Below are 19788 nucleotides of genomic sequence, written 5' to 3' on the forward strand. Positions count from 1 at the left end.
AGACATAGAATAATTATAATAATGTACTATGATAAAAATTTTATTAATGTATTGTCTCTTTTGAAAAAGTCAAGACAAATACTTTTGGACCACAGCTGATTGCAGGTAACTGAAAAGGGGGAAAGCAAAACCATACATAAGGAAGACTACTGTATTAAGAGTTGGGACCTGGCCAGGCATGGTGGCACACTCCTGTAATTCTAGGTACTCAGGAGACTAAGGCAGGAAGATCGAAAGTTTGGGTCCAGTCTGAGCAACTTAGCAAGACCCTGCATCAAAATCTAAAAAGGGCTGGAGATGTAGCTCAATGGCAGAGTGTCCCAGGTTCAATCCCTAGTACTGCAGAAGGAAGAAGAAGGAAGAGAAGAAGGAAGAAAAAGAAGAGAGGAGGGAGAGGAGGAAGACGAGGCCTACTTCAAACGAAAATTATAATACAGATTAAAAGAACAAGTCTTAAACAGAAGCTAACTTTACCCTTAAAACTGATCAATGTATAGAATCTCAAAATTTTCAATTAACATTGCTTATGATTCAAATAGGAAGAAAATACAGAAATGCATTCATATTCTCTAAGGATACTATTTATCATACATTCACAGAATACAAGTTTACCTCAAATGCTGACGTCGTTTCTTCCAAAGTTGGATAAGCAGTTCCTTCCATTAACAATGTGCTATTTTGGCTGCTTTCTATTATAATGCAAACATCAATAAAAATATTCATTTACAACAATTGACTCTTTGTAATATAAATACCATCACTGTAGATGAAATCTATTCTCAATGTTAAAGTAGATGAATGAAAAGTCATATATTTGTAAAAATAACTCTGTTACCACATTTTAATTATTTGAAATTGTCAGGAAACAATTTTATTTACTTAAGTGAACTCACTTGGGACCTATTAAGAACTTAAATCAAAGCTAATTTAACTAAATAAAATCTCCACCTTGTAATAACAAATCACTTAATGAAAAGTGTTTCTAAGAACCCATTAATATGTAAAATACATCCTCAGATACCTGATAGCACATTTCCTGACTTCTTAAAAGTTCATCCAAAATTCCTAAAAATACCACCATTCCAATGGCTATCACTGGCTTGTAATGTAAGAATCAAAGCTGCTTTAAATTATAAAAAGCTTGTGGGATGCAGTGGCGCCTAATATCTCAGCAGCTTGGGAGGCTGATGCAGGAAGATTGCAAGCTCCAAGCCAGCCTCAGCAACTTAACAAGACCCTCAGCAACTCAGAGAGACCCTGTCTCTAAATAAAATATAAAAATGGGCTGGGGCCCGGGCGCAGTAGCACTCGCCTATAATCCCAGAGGCTCAGGAGGCTGAGGCAGGTGGACTGAAAGTTCAAAGCCAGCCTCAGCAATAGCAAAGTGCTAAGCAACTCAGTAAGACCCTGTCTCTTTAAAAAAAAAAAAAAAAAAGCTTTAAACTACAAAAACAAGGAATCAAAAGAATACAGAAAAACAAGCCAGGTGTGGTAGTACACACATGTAACTCCTCTGGAAGCTGAGGCAAGAAGACTACAAGTTTAAGGCCATCCTCTGCACCTCAGCTAGACTCTTGTCTCAAAAAAATAAATACATAAATAAGTAAAGAGGTCTGGGGAGATACCTCCGTGGTAGAATGCTTGCCTAGCATGCACAAAGCCCTGAATTCAATCACCAGTACCACCAAAAAAAAAAAAAAAAACTATAGGAAAATAAAATAATGTCACTACAGAAGATAAAATTTGTAAGAGTCTCCTCAAAGAAGAAATGTAAAACGGAATACTGAATTATTTTTTCTCAAAAAGAGTACAAAATGTTAATGGGAGTTAAGTATAATATTAAATACATACATAAATTACAAAAGAATTATAAGTAGCTGTATATTAAAATCATTTTTTGGGACTGGGGCTGTAGTTCAGTGGTAGAGCACTTGTTTAGCATGTGTAAGGCACTGAGTTCAATCCTCAGCACCACACAAAAATAAAATAAAGATATTATATGTCCACCTACAACTAAAAATATTCTTTTTAAATCCTTTAAAAATCATTTTCCCTACCATGAACTTTATTTTTATGTATTTTAACCACCTAAGAACAAGAAAAAAAAAACAGTACTTTTGTGTTTAATAAAAGAATATTATCGTCAAAGATGGACTTGGGTCCAGAGTACCAAGTATGGAAATTTTTTACATATAGATAAATACATTTCTTAGGAGAGACTATTCACACCTTTCAGAATCTCAAAGGGTTCTGAACTACAAACAATGAGAATATGTGCAAATGAGAACAGTAATCAGCACATAAGCTTAAGAAAAAAATAACAGGTACAATCTCCTCTATTTCTATTTCTGGCCTTGACATACCTACTTTACTCTCCTGAGGGGGAAATGTTCTTCTTACTTTACATTTTAATGAAACTGTTTTAAAAGTGTAAGAAGTACTTTAAATATGAAGATAAGACTACATAGAAATTGCTTGGGAGTTACAGCAATTATTTGGGAGTCATATGTCTCTACATAAATAACATGCACAAGTTCCACAGGAAGTCTATTAACATAGATGCAGTACAGTACATAGTCAAAAATCATTTTACTAAATCTTAACTCAAGAACTCCATAGCATGATGATATCTAGAGAATCTCTTCTGATGAAAAGTTTTGTACATTGTTAGCCATAACATTAATAATGGCAAGTAAATACAAAGTACCAAACAAATTCATGTTAAACCACATAATACATAATGTTTAGTCACTGGTTACACTTATGGTATGAAAGACTATGTGGCGGCCCAAACATATTACTGCTGCAAATAATAAAACTATGGCAGGTTGGTGATACTAGGTTCTGCAAACCTTCCTAAATCCACACTGAATTTCTATCTAACCCACACTAAAATTAGTCCTTCAGTAACCAGATCACCAAGATTATCCAAAAAAGCTGACTGCCTAGAAAGAAGTCAAGATTTATAATGGCACTCACATTTTTGTTTTCAATCAGAATTTAACAACTTACCTTCCTGCTCTATCTGCAGTACTTGAACATCCTCTTCTTGTTCTAAAGATGAACATTCTGGGGTGAGCTCACAGCTGTCACTGGTTGTGACAGAATTCACCATCTCTACATCAGACCCCTAGAGAAAAAGTGATAATCAGTTATTTCCCTATTAATTTCTCAAAGCTGGATTTGATTACATATAGATGTTTTCCATTATTAAAAGTCCCAGATGTTGCCATACTCCAAAAGGATATGACATCTAATCCAATGAGCTTTATCCCAGCAACTCAGGAGGCAGAGGAAGAAGGACTGCAAGTTCAAGACCATCCACAGCAACTTAGCTAGGCCCTAAGCAACATAGCAAGACCCTGTGTCAAAATAAAAAATAAAAAGGGATGGGGATGAGGCTAAGTGGTTGAGCACCCCTGGATTCAATTCCTGGTACCAAAAAAAAAAAAAAATCAAATCCAAAATTCAAATTATAATATGTTCAGAGAAACAGTCACACGCAAACAACTACTTCTTTTTTTTTTTTTTTTTTAATTTTTTAGTTGTAGATGGACGCAATACCTTTATTTTATTTATTTATTATTATGTGGTGCTGAGGATAGAATCCAGTGCCTCATACATGAGAGGCAAGTGCTCTGTCCCGGGGCCACAATCCCAGCCCAACAACTACTTCTTATGGCAAAGCAAACTGCTATGTTGAAGGAATAATTTTTTTAATATTCACAGATGTACACAATACAATAATATTATTTGGCCAATATCATTCTCCAATATTTCCCCTTTCCCTCCCTCTCCATGGTCCATTTCCTCTATTCTACCAATCTCCCTTCAATTTTTATGAGATCCTCCCTCTACCTTTTCCTTTTTCTTCCTTGGCATCCACATATGATGGAAGACATATGATCTTGACTTTCTGAGCTTGTTTTAATTCCTTAACATAATGTTCTCAAGTTCCATCCATCTTCCTGCAAATGACATAATTTCGTTCTTCTTGGCTCAATAAAACTCCATTATGTATATATACCACATTTTATTCATTCATTCACTGACAGACATCTAGGCTGGGTCCACAGTTTGGCTACTGTGAATTGCACGGCTATGTATTTCTATAGTATGACTTTAATTCTTTAAGATAAATACAAAGGAGTGTTATAGCTGGGTCATATGATGGTTCCATGCCAAGGTTTTTCTGAGGAACCTCCATACTGATTTCCAAAATGGTTACTGTAATTTACAATCCCATTAACAGTATGAAAGTTTTCTTTCTCCCCACATCATCTGCAGCATTTATTATTGTATTTGTATTCTTGATGGCTGCTATTTTAACTGGAGTGAGATGATATCTCAGGGTAGTTTTGATTTGCATTTCCCTAACTGCTAATGATGTTGAACATTCTTTCCATATAGTGTTGGCCACTTGTATTTCTTCTTTTGAGAAATGTCTGTTGAGTTCATTTGCCCATTTATTAGTTGTGTTATTGGTGGTGGTGTATTTTGTGGGGGGTTTTTTGGTGTTTGAGTTCTTCATATATTCTAGACAGTAATCCTCTATCAGAAGAGTAGCTAGGCAAGATTTTCTCCCATTCTGGAAGTTCTCTCTTCACTTCCTTTGCTGTGAAGAAGCTTTTTAATTTTATGCCATCCCATTTATCAACTCTTGATACTATTTCCTGGGCTTTCAGGAATCTGTTGAAGAAGTTATTGCCTGCACCTGTATGCTAGAGTGTTGCCCCAACATTTTCTTTAATGAGTTGCATAGTTTCTGGTCTAATTACTGGATCTTTGATGCATTTTGAGTAGACTTTTGTGCACAGTGAGATATAAAGACCTAATTCCACTCTTCTGCACATGGATAACAATTTTTCTCAGCACCATGTTAAGAAGGCTGTCTTTTCTCCAATGTATGCTTTTGGCATCTTTGTCAAAGATCAGATGACTGAAAGGCATGAATTAAATGAAACTATATCAGGTTAACAGAAGCCTTTCCTATAACAATTTTTTATTCTGAGGTTATCCTTCATACTTTGTTGTCAGACTGTCTTTCTTTAATTGTGGAATCTTGTGAATATTTTCCCTTGTGTCATTTTTTTTAAGTTATACATGGACACAATGTCTTTATTTTGTATATTTGTTTTTATGTGGTACTGAGGATCAAACCCAGTGCCTCACACATTCGAGGCAAGCCCCAGCCCTCCCTGTGTCTTAATAAGCAAAGTTAACCATGAAGTTGCTGATTCTGCCTCTCCCTATTTACAAAATTCAAATATCAACTTACAAAATTCAAATATATAATTCACAACAGCAAAAAATAAAAGAATTTGTGAACGGAATAGGCTTTGAAGACTAAAAAGAAATTTAACATATAACTCAAATAGCAAAATATAAAAGAAGTTGTGAAAGGAGTAACCTTGAAGACTAAAGAGAATTCTAAATGTAAGACTTTAAAGTTGCCTATGGTGGCAGGAGCATGACAGAAGCAAAGGCAAGGTTAGAGCTGATTAGGGGGTTGCTGGAAAGACCAGTTCTGGTCCAAATCACAATGGTAATAATGGAAAAGGAAACATATGTAAGAGACACTAACAAGAGAGCTAAATTTGGTAACTAAATACAGAAGATGAAAGTACAAAAAAACATGATTTACTCTGTGGCATGATGTCTAACACACTTGGCAAGTGCCAGAAAAATTTACTGTTTTGTTCTAACCTGCAGGCTCACAGGGAGGATTTCCAATGCTGCCTTGCTCCTGTACTGTTGATTATCCTTGAAGAAAAAGAAGCTGCTATGAGTTGACCCAAGCTTTGTAGAAACAGATTAAAAATAGAAAAATCACTTTGTGTTTGGGGGGTAGGTACTGGGAACAGAAACCAGAAATGCTCTACCACTGTGTACATCCCCAGTCCGTTTTTTTTTTTTTTTTTTCCCATTATTTTTAAATCTTAGGATATAGCTAAGTTGCTCAGGCTGGCCTCAAACTTGCAATTTTCCTGCCTTAGCCTCCCAAATTGCTGGGATTACAGGTGTGTGCTATCACACCTGGCATACTTATAAAAATAAAAACAACTTCAAACTCAATTGGTACAGTTGCTATTAAATTTTGAAACTATAAAACAAAAAGCAATCTTTTTATTAATCTTGCTTTCTAGAAGATGACTGTCTAAATATTAAAATAATTATAAGAAAATGTTAAAATTTTTCTATTAATGAAAAATAGGCCAGAAGAGATCCTGAAAACAAACAAGAAAACCACAGATGGTTTGAACAAGTATGGCTGATTTTTACTTTATTGTATCTGAGTGATTTTTTTTAAATAATGAAAGCAGTGTAGAACATAAACCCTTAATAAAAACTTATGTTTCTTCTCTTTGTAATGTTTATTACAAACTAGTTATGTGCATTCATTGTATGTATATTACTCCTCTACATAAAATATATTTTTGTGATAAAGTTCTAACCATAGTTCTTTAAGTTCTGTTAAGTTCCTATAACATCATAGTTCTGTTAAGTTCCTATAACAACATAATTATACATTCTCCATCTTCCTTTCTGGTCCATCTTCCTTTGAGCCATTCTGTTCTATTCAGGCTTGGATATTTTCTAATTACTTAATTTTTGACAAATTTACCTTTCTAAGCTTCAGTTTTCTTAACTACAAAATAAGAATGAAAACAATCTATATACAGTGAGGGTTTTTTTAATTATATGAGAATTGGATAAAGCACAGAGCCTGACTAGTAATAAATCTCAGTAAAAATGTGCCTAACAACTTCAAGCTAAGGAAAGCTATAAACAATAATGCAGACAATACTGGCCCATGAAGAGTTTTCAGCAAAGCAAGCTACAGACAATGGAACCTTTGGCTTAAATGCAGAAAAATACTGGCCTTCAAAGAACATTTTATATCACTGCTAACTGTTGAGAGCCACAGCCGAAGGGGCTCCAGCAAACTTTCAGACTGCCAGCTGATGATTGGCTCACAGCGGCCCCAGCAACACCTAGCTGATTGGCTCCTCTGTGGAGATGCTCATTGAGCTGTTTCCCTGCCCTTTCAGACTACCAGCTGATGATTGGCTCACAGCGGCCCCAGCAACATCTAGCTGATTGGCTCCTCTGCGGTGATGCTCATTGGGCTGTTTCCCTGCCCTTTCAGACCACGGAGCTACTCATTGGGGGACTTTTTTGGCTCCGCCCATGCAACCCAGCCAATCGGCCTCAAGAGCAGGAGGATTGTGGGAAGAAGAGGTTGTGGGGGTGTGTGGCTTGTGGGAAGCCAGTGGTGGCAGTTGGGCTCTGAGGGTTTTTTCCTGAGGAGCTGTTTTGTTTATCTTGTGTGGTTCTAAAAATAAAGTTAGTTTCTTTTGACAAGTGGCTCCTGAATTGTGCCCAGCCAGACTGCGGCATTTGGTGGCTCGCACGGGGAGCGACTGAGGGTAAGTAAACCGCTCGCCCCTGAGGGCAGGGTGAGAGGATGGGGAGCCATTTTAAGATTCCTCTTTTGTTTTGCTTCATTTTTGTTTTAAGTTGCCTGTCCCTGGAGATGAGTGAGACGGAAGAAAAACCTCTCACTTCTGAGGAAAAACTATTTACGTCTGAGGAACAGATAGGGAGAAAGGACGGATGCACATATAAGGAGGATAGAAAGGCTATAATGAATTTTTGTTGTTCCATTTTTATTTCATTCTGTCTCGGTTTTGTTTGGCGTCATCTTGTTGGGTTGTATTATAGTAGAAATACGGGATCAGAAATTAGTAAAAAACAAACTGAAAGAGTGTTAAGTAAATTGTTAGAGGAAGAAGGCATCCCAGTAAAATCAAGAGCAGTCAGGGCATACGTTGATACAATGCAAAAATGTAGCCCATGGCTTTTTAAGGAGGAGTTGTTAAATATATCACAATGGAACCATCATGGTGAAGATTTAAAAAGAATAGAAAAGAACAGCCCAGGAACTCTGCCAGCTGGCACATTGGCATTGTGGGCATTGGTATCTGGTTTTCTTAGTCCAAAACCTTCAATTCAGACAAAGGTAGAGGAAGGAGAAGATATATTGATTCAAGTAAATGAGGAGGTCTCTCAAGTTAGTCAGAAAGAGGAAAAGATTCAAGTAAAAGAGAAGGTCTTTCGAGCTAATCAGACAGAGAAAGAAAGTTTAGAGCAGAAAAAGCCATCAGGGGGAAAGTTACAAAAGGAGACTGCTACTAAAACCTTTCTATCACCAGAGGGCTTAAGTGTCCAACCAACAGCACCACCTCTACAGGAGACTGCTACTAACACCTTTCTATCACCAGAGGACGTAAGTGTCCAACTGACAAGGCCACCTTCATATGCTGAGAGGCCCCCAACCCCCGCAGTGGATAGTTCAGATCCTGAGACAGGATCTCAAGTATTAACATGCCCTGTATTTGAGGTAGGAGGGCAGCGAATTTACCATACTTTAAATTTCAAAACAGTGAAGCAGCTAAAAGAGGCTGTAACAACCTATGGTCCTCAAGCACCCTTCACTGTAAGCTTGGTAGAATCCATTACCAACTTGAACATGACGCCAGCAGATTGGGCTAATATGTGTAAAGCTGTGCTAAATGGAGGACAATACCTGTTATGGAAGGTTGCCAATGAGGAATTTTGCAAGGAGACGGCTAGGCGAAATGCAGCAGCTGGTTATCCTCAGAGAAATCTAGATATGTTGTTAGGAAAGGGACCTTATGAGGGTCAGCACCAACAAATTGCATATGATCCTGGTGTATATTTACAAATTGCTGTAGATGCAGTTAAGGCATGGAAGACTTTACAAGGACATGGAGGTTTACAAGGTCAATTATCTAAGATAATACAAGGAACTAATGAATCTTATGCTGAATTTGTAGATAGGCTTATTCAAACAGCCACCAGAGTTTTTGGGAATACAGAACAAGCAATGCCATTAATAAAACAACTGGCTTATGACCAAGCGAATCGTTGGTGCAGAGATATCATTAGACCATGGAAACATGAAGATTTAAACACATATATTAAATTATGTAGAGACATTAATGAACAAGAGCAAGTCATGGCAGCTGCAGTAAAACAGGCTTTAGATGCCAGAGACATTAATGAACAAGGGAAAATTGTGGCAGCTGCAGTAAAACAGGCTTTAGATGCCAGAGACATTAATGAACAAGGGCAAATTGTGGCAGCTGCAGTAAAACAGGCTTTAGATTCCAGGCCAAGAACATGCTACAATTGTGAACAAACAGGACATTTTAAAAGGAATTGCCCCATAGGAGGAGGGTTTAACAAAACTAGGTATCAAAGGAGTAGAATACCGGGTATTTGCCCACGATGCCGTAGAGGGAGACATTGGGCTAATGAATGCCGTTCTCAAACCACCATAGAGGGTACTCCATTATCAAAAAACGAACAAGGACCAAGTGTTTATCCACGATATCGTGGAGAAAGGTACTGGGCTCCATTGCCAAAAAATGGACAGGGGGGCCCAATGCTCCGGGGCCCAAAACCACAAATATACGGAGCACTGGAGGAACCCAGCAACCCCATCAGGGTAGTGCCCAGGACACATTGTCCATCAGATCCCTCATCAGACAAACCAGAGGGAGCGCAGGGTTGGACATCTGCGCCTCCGCCAGATCAGTACTAACTCCAGAGATGGGAGTTCAAATCATTCCCACAGGGGTGAAAGGACCTCTTCCCAAAGGAACAGTAGGCTTATTATTGGGACGCAGCTCTTCTACTCTAAAAGGACTTATGATAAGTCCTGGGGTAATTGATCCCGATTATGAAGGTGAAATAAAAATTATAGCCAGTTCTCCAAATGGTATATCAGTAATTTCACCAGGAGATAGAATAGCACAGTTACTAATAATACCAAGCCTACATGATAAATTTTCCAGTCGTGCTATAGAAAGAGGTTCCAAGGGATTAGGCTCCACAGGTGTAGATTGGGCTATGCTGTCTTTAAATTTAGATTCTCGCCCCATGCTAAAACTAAATATTCAAGGACATGAATTTAATGGGCTACTGGATACAGGTGCAGACCTTAGCATCATCTCTCGTCAAGAATGGCCAAAACATTGGCCATTACAACAAGCCACTCAAACGCTTCGAGGCCTAGGAGTGGCGACTAATCCCCATAGAAGTGCAATGGTATTAGATTGGAAGGATCCTGAAGGATGTGAAGGAACTATACAGCCATATGTATTGGATCATCTTCCTATAAATTTATGGGGACGAGATGTCCTAGATCAATTAGGTTTGACATTAACAAATAACATCAACCAAAATGCACCCACTATTATGACTAGACAAGGTTTTAGGAAAGGAAAAAGATTAGGAAAACAAGAACAAGGTATAGCAGCACCAATACAAATAGATCAAGGAACAGACAGACATGGGTTGGATTTTCAGAAAGGGCCACTGAGACAATAAAAATTACTTGGAAATCAGAAAGACCAGTATGGGTTCCTCAGTGGCCCCTGACTAAAGAAAAGATACTAGTAGCCCATGATCTGGTCAAACAACAATTAGCAGAAGGACATATACAACCTTCTGTATCTCCCCATAATACTCCCATTTTTGTCATCAAAAAGAAATCTGGTAAATGGAGATTATTGCAAGATTTAAGAGCCATTAATAATGAGATGGTTATTATGGGACCTGCTCAATCGGGGATTCCTCAATTGTCTGCTTTGCCAAAAACTTGGTATGTTTTAGTTATAGATATTAAAGATTGTTTTTTTTCAATTCCAATTCATCCTGAGGATAGTCCACGTTTTGCATTTACTATCCCTGCACTGAATCATGAAGGTCCTGATCAGAGATATGAATGGAAAGTACTCCCTCAAGGGATGGCTAACAGCCCAACTCTGTGTCAAATTTATGTTAACAAAGTAATCCAGCCACTTAGAAATCAAAATCCTGAACTACAAATATTTCACTATATGGATGATGTATTATTAGCACACAAAGCTAAAAACACATTGCTGGACTGTTATGCCACACTTACAAACTTATTAAAAAATTATAATCTAGAGATAGCAATAGATAAAGTACAATTAAATTTTCCAATTAATTATTTAGGAGTTCTATTATCCTCAACCATGGTCCGTCCACCAAAAATTCAAATACGAGTAGATCAACTCAAATCACTTAATGACTTTCAAAAGTTATTAGGAGACATAAATTGGATAAGGCCTTATCTAGGTATACCAACAGGAGAGTTGGGACCTTTATTTGATATCCTAAAAGGTCCATCAGATCCAAATTCACCCCGAATGTTAACGCCTGAAGCAAGAAAGGCATTAAAAATCATTGAAACATATATGGAAAATATGCATTTGGATAGAATTGATATAAGTTTGCCTTTATTATTTATTGTACTACCAACAAAAAATATTCCTACAGGAGTATTTTGGCAAGAAGGCCCATTATTATGGATACATTTATCTTATTCTCCTAACACTATTCTTACTAGGTATCCTGAGGCTGTAGGACAATTAATACTCAAAGGAATAAAAGCAGCAAAGGGAGTGTTTGGAATTTCTCCCAATAAAATTATTACTCCATATACTATGAATCAAATTGATGAGTTAGCTAATGAGTTAAATACTTGGGCAATAATCATGTGCAAATCTAATGTTTCATTTGATAACCACTTACCATCTAATCCTTTATTGTCTTTTTGGTCATCGCATCCTGTAATTTTTCCAAAAATGACAAGAAAAACACCTATCGGGAATGCTCCAAATATATTCACTGATGGATCAAATAATGGTACAGCAGCAATAGTTACACCTGATCAAACTTTTACATTTTTAGTACCCAAACAATCAGCTCAAAAGGTAGAACTTAAGGCAGTATTACAGGCTTTTGTGATGTTTAAAAATTCTGTATTTAATTTATTTTCCGATAGTCAGTATATAGTTAATGCTATAGTATCCCTTGAAGATGCTGGTAGGATTTCCCCTTCCTCTACTATTTTCTCTTTGTTTTCCACTATACAAAGTCTAATCTGGGACAGAAAAGATCCATTCTTTATAGGACATATCAGGGCACATACAGGATTGCCTGGAGCCCTTAGTTTGGGCAACGATTTAGCAGATAAAACTACACATGACATACATATTTTCTCTACACTAGAAGAAGCTATAAATTTTCATAAAAAGTTCCATGTCAATGCTAATACTTTACAAAAGCGTTTTAAAATAACTAAGGAACAAGCTAGACAAATAATAAAACAATGTCAAAATTGTGTGACCTTTTTACCACAAGTTAATCTTGGAGTCAATCCTAAAGGATTGATACCTAACCATATTTGGCAGATGGACGTCACACATTTGCCAGAATTTGGAAAATTAAAATATTTGCATGTTACAGTTGATACTTCTTCTGGATTTTTGATGGGCTCCCTTCATGCCGGAGAAAAAACTAAAGATGTTATAGCTCATTGCTTACAAAATTTTGCCACTGTGGGCATTCCAAAACAGTTAAAAACAGATAATGCCCCTGGTTATACTTCTACCTCTTTTAAACAATTTTGCTCATCATTTGGCATTACTCATATAACAGGAATCCCATACAATCCACAGGGACAAGGCATAGTTGAAAGAGCTCATCAAACTATTAAAATGTACTTATTAAAGCAAAAAGAAGGAATTGGGAAGGGGTATATATTCCCCAAAGATAAACTTAAAATAACCCTTTTTACTCTAAACTTTTTAAATTTGGATTCATCAGGGCTTAGTGCTGCGGAAAGGCATATGTGTCCAAAAAATGTATATAAGCCCAAGGTACTTTGGAAGGATATTCTAACAGGACAATGGAAAGGTCCTGACCCAGTAATTGTCTGGAGTCGGGGGTCTGTTTGTGTGTTTCCACAGGGAGAACAGCAGCCGATTTGGATTCCAGAGAGATTAACTAAGGTCCTGACCCAGTGATTGCCTGGAGTCGGGGGTCTGTTTGTGTGTTTCCACAGGGAGAACAGCAGCCGATTTGGATTCCAGAGAGATTAACTAAGGTCCTGACCCAGTGATTGCCTGGAGTCGGGGGTCTGTTTGTGTGTTTCCACAGGGAGAACAGCAGCCGATTTGGATTCCAGAGAGATTAACTAAGGTCCTGACCCAGTGATTGCCTGGAATCGGGGGTCTGTTTATGTGTTTCCACAGGGAGAACAGCAGCTGATTTGGATTCCAGACAGATTAACTAAAGCAATTTCTACAGACCAAAAAGAAGATGTGATATCCAGAACTCCAGTTTGGTTATTCTTACATCTGCGACAGAACCAGAATGCTTTTTTCAATATCTATTTTATTATTGCCCTTTCCCATATTTTTTTTTTTTTTGAGCTCATACAGACCTAGGTTAATGTTTTGCTGATCAGTTCTATTTTTTGACTATAGAGTTTTTAAACATTGCAATGGAGATTTCACCTGTAAAAAGTTATAAGGCCTTTACTATTATGTTATGTGTCGTATGTATTATGTGTGCACACTTGTGTTTTGTGTTTGAATGCACGTATGTCCATATGTCATATATGATGAGCGCTCATGAAAAAATGGATCCAAATAATTTCTTTTTTTTATTCACGTGATTTAAATGGTTTAATTTAAATTGGGTAAACAGCTGTTGAAGATTGTTTTAAAATGTGAACAAAATAGGAGGTTAACAGATCTGTTTGTTTACTTTCACCTTTCCTTTTCATTATATTTAATAATTCTCTTAAAGATAATGTAAATTGTTAAGAAAATTGTTTTCTTTTAATGCCTTCTGGGACGTTACATAATTTTTTCTTTAGCCATTATTGCCAGAATTCCTATCTTCAGTGAAGACAATGTAAATTGTTAAGAAAATTGTTTTCTTTTAGTGCCTTCTGGAATGTTATATAATGTTATATAATTTTTCTTTAGCCATTATTGTCAGAATTCCTATCTTCATCCCAGTGCATGAAGACAAAGATAAAACCAATCTACAGCTTCTGCAATAGCCATCACTGAACTGCTTGCAGAACTTGCCTGGACTATGTATCACTTATATGCATTGTGAACTCACTTGTATGCATTGTGAACTATCTGTTGGTGCAGCAACTTCTGGTAGTGTTGGGGTATTTATGCTGATGGTGTCATCGGTGGTACAATTTTTCCGAAAGGAGCCGTCAGCTGGCTTGGTGTATCTTCCTCCCTTCTGTTTGTCATGATCGTTCAGCTAAAATTTGGGGGCCAACAGAGGTGAGGCAAAGAACCTCACCCCCCCGCTGGTACGAAGACCTCTACACAGGTGTGGCTGTATACTGGACTGGTAGTCAATGACGGGTAAGATCCAATTACTATGGTACCAACCTAAGATAGGAGGCTGATGCCTTGAGGTCAGCTCATCCAATAACGGGTAAGAACCATATGTACTATTGGACAACCTAAGGCAGACACGGTCCCTAAGCCACATGCTTCTTGATTAAACAGAGAGGGGGAGATGTTGAGAGCCACAGCCGAAGGGGCTCCAGCAAACTTTCAGACTGCCAGCTGATGATTGGCTCACAGCGGCCCCAGCAACACCTAGCTGATTGGCTCCTCTGTGGAGATGCTCATTGAGCTGTTTCCCTGCCCTTTCAGACTACCAGCTGATGATTGGCTCACAGCGGCCCCAGCAACATCTAGCTGATTGGCTCCTCTGCGGTGATGCTCATTGGGCTGTTTCCCTGCCCTTTCAGACCACGGAGCTACTCATTGGGGGACTTTTTTGGCTCCGCCCATGCAACCCAGCCAATCGGCCTCAAGAGCAGGAGGATTGTGGGAAGAAGAGGTTGTGGGGGTGTGTGGCTTGTGGGAAGCCAGTGGTGGCAGTTGGGCTCTGAGGGTTTTTTCCTGAGGAGCTGTTTTGTTTATCTTGTGTGGTTCTAAAAATAAAGTTAGTTTCTTTTGACAAGTGGCTCCTGAATTGTGCCCAGCCAGACTGCGGCAGCTAACCCTAAAAGACTACAAATTGGGCTGGAGATGTGGCTCAAGCGGTAGCGCGCTCGCCTGGCATGCGTGCGGCCCGGGTTCGATCCTCAGCACCACATACAAAGATATTGTGTCCGCCGAAAACTAAAAAATAAATATTAAAAAATTTTCTCTCTCTCCCTCTCTCACACTCTCTCTTAAAAAAAAAAAAGACTACAAATTGCCTCATAAAAAATATTAAAGAGCATACCTCATGATTGATGACAGTCCAACCACAAGATGAATCACTGTCACTGGAATTTTCAGACATTTTTCAGGTCTACAAATACAAGAACATATTGACTTGTGGGACACATTTTTTTTTTTTAATCTGATAAGAAGCTCTATATGTGACATAAAGTATGAAACGTGGCTTACTGCCTTCCAGATGAAACTGAGACAACCCACCCATAGATTTATCACACAGGATATGAAATGATTGCAAACCTTTATGAACAAAAACAAGCAAACTTCTAAAGACAAGACGATTCTCCTGAGCTAGAATGGTCTGGGCAATCCTATTATTGGAATGAAGAAGAAAGTTGAGTCTGAAAGAAAATGTAGGATTTGACCAGACAGAATTAAAGAGGAAGGAGAACCCTATTTAACCACGTCAGACAGTTGAGGTTGGCAGAATGGTGACTAGGGAAGAAATAAACAGTAAAGATCCATATTTTCAATGAATAGTGAGGTGTAAAAAGCATGGCTAAAGAAATCAAGAAGTAGGGAGACTGGAAGAGCTCCCCTGCCAAGCAAAATTAAGTCTCTATGTTGGCTACACAGCAATTTAAATTTTACAAGCAGAGAAGAAACATAAGTTTTTATTAAAATATGTCAGAGATATTTCAGTTGTATTGGATTAAAGTAGGGAAAGGAAAAAAAAAAAAAAAAAACGAACAGAGGTTGGTTCAAAACTTGTGGTCACTGGCAATGACCTAGAATCAAGTTCTGGATCAGCATACACTGGTCACTTTACCTAGTTTCTTCTCCACTTTCCATATGGGGCTCCTTTAAACTGCAAAATGCATCTCAACTTGCTCTACACATCTAAATCATATGCTTCTGTTACTGCACATATACTGTGAAGATATTAGATCCAAGCTGATGGCTGCAATGCTACTAGAACTCTAGATAATACTGAATTAGTGCTCAAATAAGAACAGGCAAAAAATAAAGATCTGAATCATCTATTCATTCTGGAAACTCTTATAAATTAATATTTTTTAAAAGGAGATACAAAGAGGCTAGTCACTAAACATAAAAATGTGCATGTTTTCAGATAAATTATTCAAAATTTGAACATTTAAAATGATCACGTGACTTTTTATGCTATGTTAGAGATTTCTGATAAGTTCACATGAAGTCATCTGTTCTGATTTCTATTTAATTGGTTAGATCAGGTCGTCTATAACCCTACAAAATTTCTATAAACTTACAGAAAAGTCTTAGAGTAAAATAAAGTCTTTCTATCCAACAAAGATTATCCAAAAGGCTACAGTATGAATACCTCAAAGAATATTAACCAGTGTTATATGTTTAACCTTATTCCGGTATTCTTTGTTAAACTATGCAAATTCCAATTTCTCATCGAAGCAGTTTTCATGAGTTTTAAAAAACTTTTAATACATATCACTATTTGTATTATGTTTTGTAATAATTTGAAAAGCATACATTGACATATGTGAGTACACAAATATTGGGCAATTAAATTTGCAGTGGGAAAAGAGGGTTTATATATAATCAAAGGTTTTATAAATGAACCTGCAAACTAGACAGCATATTTTTCAAACTGAATTAACAGCTGCCAAATTTTAGAAATTGAGGTATTACATAAAAATAAAGATATCCAGCTTCTTGTTAAAAAAAAAAAAAAATCAGATCTGATAGTAATTTCCAGGTTTCTTTCTTCCCAAGCAAGAAAGGGAAAAAGTATTGGAGTAGGGGTTGTGGCTCAGTGGTAGAGCGCTTGCCTAGCATGTGTGAGGCACTAGGTTCAATTCTCAGCATCACATAGAAATTAATGAACAAAATAAAGGTCCATCGATGTCTAAAAAAAAATTTTTTTTTAAAGGGAAAAAGCATTATACAACAAGAACAGAAGCTGAAAATTTTAGTCTAAGAAAATTCTAAAAAAGGCAGTTAATCTAACATGAGTGGAGTGAAAAAAGATCAAATTTGAATTCTGAGAGTATATTATAAAATGGAGAAGGAAGCAACTAAAGGGCCCTAAACCTGTAGAATGCAAACAATGTAATATTCCATGAAAAAGATAACTTAATAAATACTAATGAAAAGATAACTACTAAACTTAATAAATACTAATGAAGACAGGGCAAATGGCGGGGAACATTTCAGAGAGATTTGAAAAGACATGGAAGACTTTTTTTAAAGGACTAAATAGCCAATCATAGAAAGGGAAAGTACAGGGTAATTTCCAGGTTTCTGGTTTCAGTGACTGGACAACTGAAAAACACACTCCACATGAAACAAGTAAGTGGAGCTCTGTGAACAAGAAAACCGACTGAAGCCCAAAAAACATTCTTTACCACATGAAAGCTTCTTTCTTTTGCCTTCCCCACCTTCTAAAATTTCTGTTAATAGCTCACACTCTCACTGTTGCTACATCCCACCTCCATAGACTTACTTGAACTTTAATTTCTTAATGCCCCTTCAAACTTCCAGATTACTCATCAGAGATATTTAAATATGCATAAATCTCCTATTCCCTAGGTAATTTCAATTTAAACAGTTCTTTTAAACAGGTAAGCCCTAGCTTTTTATTTCCAATAAAAAGCATCCTCTATTAAATAGAGATGAAATAAAGACATTTCAAAACAATGTATTAATGTGTATTAATACATTGCCTAACCGTGGATATTTATCAAACTTGAATTTCTCAAATCAATGAGCCTACTTTAATACAATCCCAATTTAAGTCTTTGTCTACTTCCATAGGGGGGAGTATATGTATGCCCAAACTAACCCAAAAGAGAAAAAAAAAAAAAACAAACTCACATGGCATACCATTTTGATAGTATGGGCAAGCAAAGTGACAGGCCTACTAAAGAACCCTCTTAATTTAGTTGTTCTCAAAATGCCTGTAATCCCAGCTACTTGGGAGGCTGAGACAAAAGAATCCCAAATTTAAGGCCAGCCTGGGTAACAGAGACCCTATCTCAAAGAACAAAAAGCTCTGGAGATATAATTCAATGATACCGCACCCCTTTGTACAAGGGGAATAAGTAGTTGTATGTACTATAATCATATAAAAAACTGGTAACTTTCTAAGGCCAACTCTAGACACACTGACTATGAAATATTCCTGTGGTGTTTGAACCTTGCCAGATATCTGCCTAAAATAATCATCTCATTATGCCATTCCTTTAAAATGTTAAAATTTCCATATTGTCTTCAGAATATGACCCAAAGGCCTTATATATCTTTAATCTCTATCAATTCATCCTCTTTCAAATTATTCTTTTCCTCCAACCTTTTAAATTCCTTTAAAAGGCTCAAGCTGGGGGTGTAGCTTGGTGGTATTATATGTGTTTAGCATGCAAGTGGCCCTGGAATTAATCCCCCACACCAAAAAATTAAAAAATAAAACATTATGCTTGCTCCTTACTCTAGGGCTTTACAAATTGTGATCAGTGAGTGGTCTATCCCCTTACTGCAACCCAAACTCTTAAACTCATTTCAGCTAATGCTTCCTTTGTACCATTTCTTGACCCTATTCCCAAAGACTCTAATATTTTCCCTAATCTGGAACTTAAATTAGAATCCTGTGCTATAATTGTTTATTTGCCCACCTGTTAAGTAAGCATTTCTGGATGATGATGTGGTCATTGACACAAGTCCAAATTGTTCTTTAAGGATCTTAAAATTCTGGAGAAACCCATGAGGTTCCTCTCGGCTTATTCTGACCATAGGTAAATGCATAAATTCTTCTCATTTTACTAGGTTTACTAGTAATAACTTAGAAATAACCAGAGTTTATGGAAAATTTAAAAAGGAATCATAGTTACAAAGCTAAGGATATTTTGGAAAGACAATAAACTTGAAAACTTGGCTAAACTCAGGTTTCCTTTTATTCCTTACGGTAGTCTCTAACTAAATCAGTTATATGTTCCCAATTGCTTTATATTCCATTTGTATATTGCTCAGGTCTTTCAAATACATCTACAAAACAGAAATCATTTTCCTGTTTCTGGTATCTCAGAAAATAGCATTAGCCAAGCTAGGTACGGTGACAAAGGTCTATCATCCCAGCTACTTGGGAGGCTGAGGTAGAGTACTTACCAAGCATGCATGATGCCCTGTGTTCAATATCAAACATCTCAAGAAAAAAAAAAAATTAGGTGACAGTGGTCAGAATTTCTAATAAGCCAGGCATGGTGCTGCACAACAAGAATCCCAGAAGCTCAAGAGGCTGAGGCAGTAGGATCATAGATTCAAAGCCAGCCTCAGCAACTTAGTAAGACTGTATTTTGAGACCTGTCTCAAAATAAAAAATAAAAAGGACTGGGGATGTGGCTCAGTGGGTAAGTGCCCTTGGGTTCAAGCCCTGGTACAAAAAAAAGGAAACTTGTCAGAATAAGACAGCAATAATATTAATTATACCTCATTAAGTACAACTGGTTTCAATTACCTGATGGTGTACCTCATCATTCCTGAGTAGCTACATTTTACTATGGAAAGGTAAATTTTCCATTTCCCTATCTTCTAGAATTAAAGATGATGGAGAAGAATGAGGGCATTATTATACCATGCTTCTACAATTCCAAAGTAAAACAAACAATAAGCTGTAAGGGCCAAAAAAAGTTCT

The 19788-nt window shown here is 37.1% G+C and overlaps 1 protein-coding gene across 9 annotated transcripts in view; it reads right to left on the minus strand.

The window, feature by feature from the left end:
- The window catches only part of Ccpg1 (cell cycle progression 1), a 46588-nt gene that overhangs the window by 18419 nt on the left and 8381 nt on the right, over nt 1–19788 (minus strand). For 4 of the 9 annotated variants that reach the window (XM_076850820.2, XM_076850819.2, XM_076850815.2 and 1 more), the window contains 4 exons: nt 15175–15243; nt 5707–5763; nt 3013–3130; nt 613–689 (listed from right to left, as the gene is read on the minus strand). In XM_076850820.2, the coding sequence (XP_076706935.2) occupies nt 613–689; nt 3013–3130; nt 5707–5763; nt 15175–15234 (312 nt within the window). In that variant the 5' untranslated portion in view covers nt 15235–15243. Of the gene's footprint in view, nt 1–612; nt 690–3012; nt 3131–3235; nt 3291–5706; nt 5764–15174; nt 15244–19788 lie in introns of those variants that run through there. The other 5 variants (XM_076850825.2, XM_076850818.2, XM_076850817.2 and 2 more) reach the window with 3 other exon arrangements.

This window comes from Callospermophilus lateralis, chromosome 3, assembly GCF_048772815.1.
Source record: "Callospermophilus lateralis isolate mCalLat2 chromosome 3, mCalLat2.hap1, whole genome shotgun sequence".
NCBI lineage: Eukaryota > Metazoa > Chordata > Mammalia > Rodentia > Sciuridae > Callospermophilus > Callospermophilus lateralis.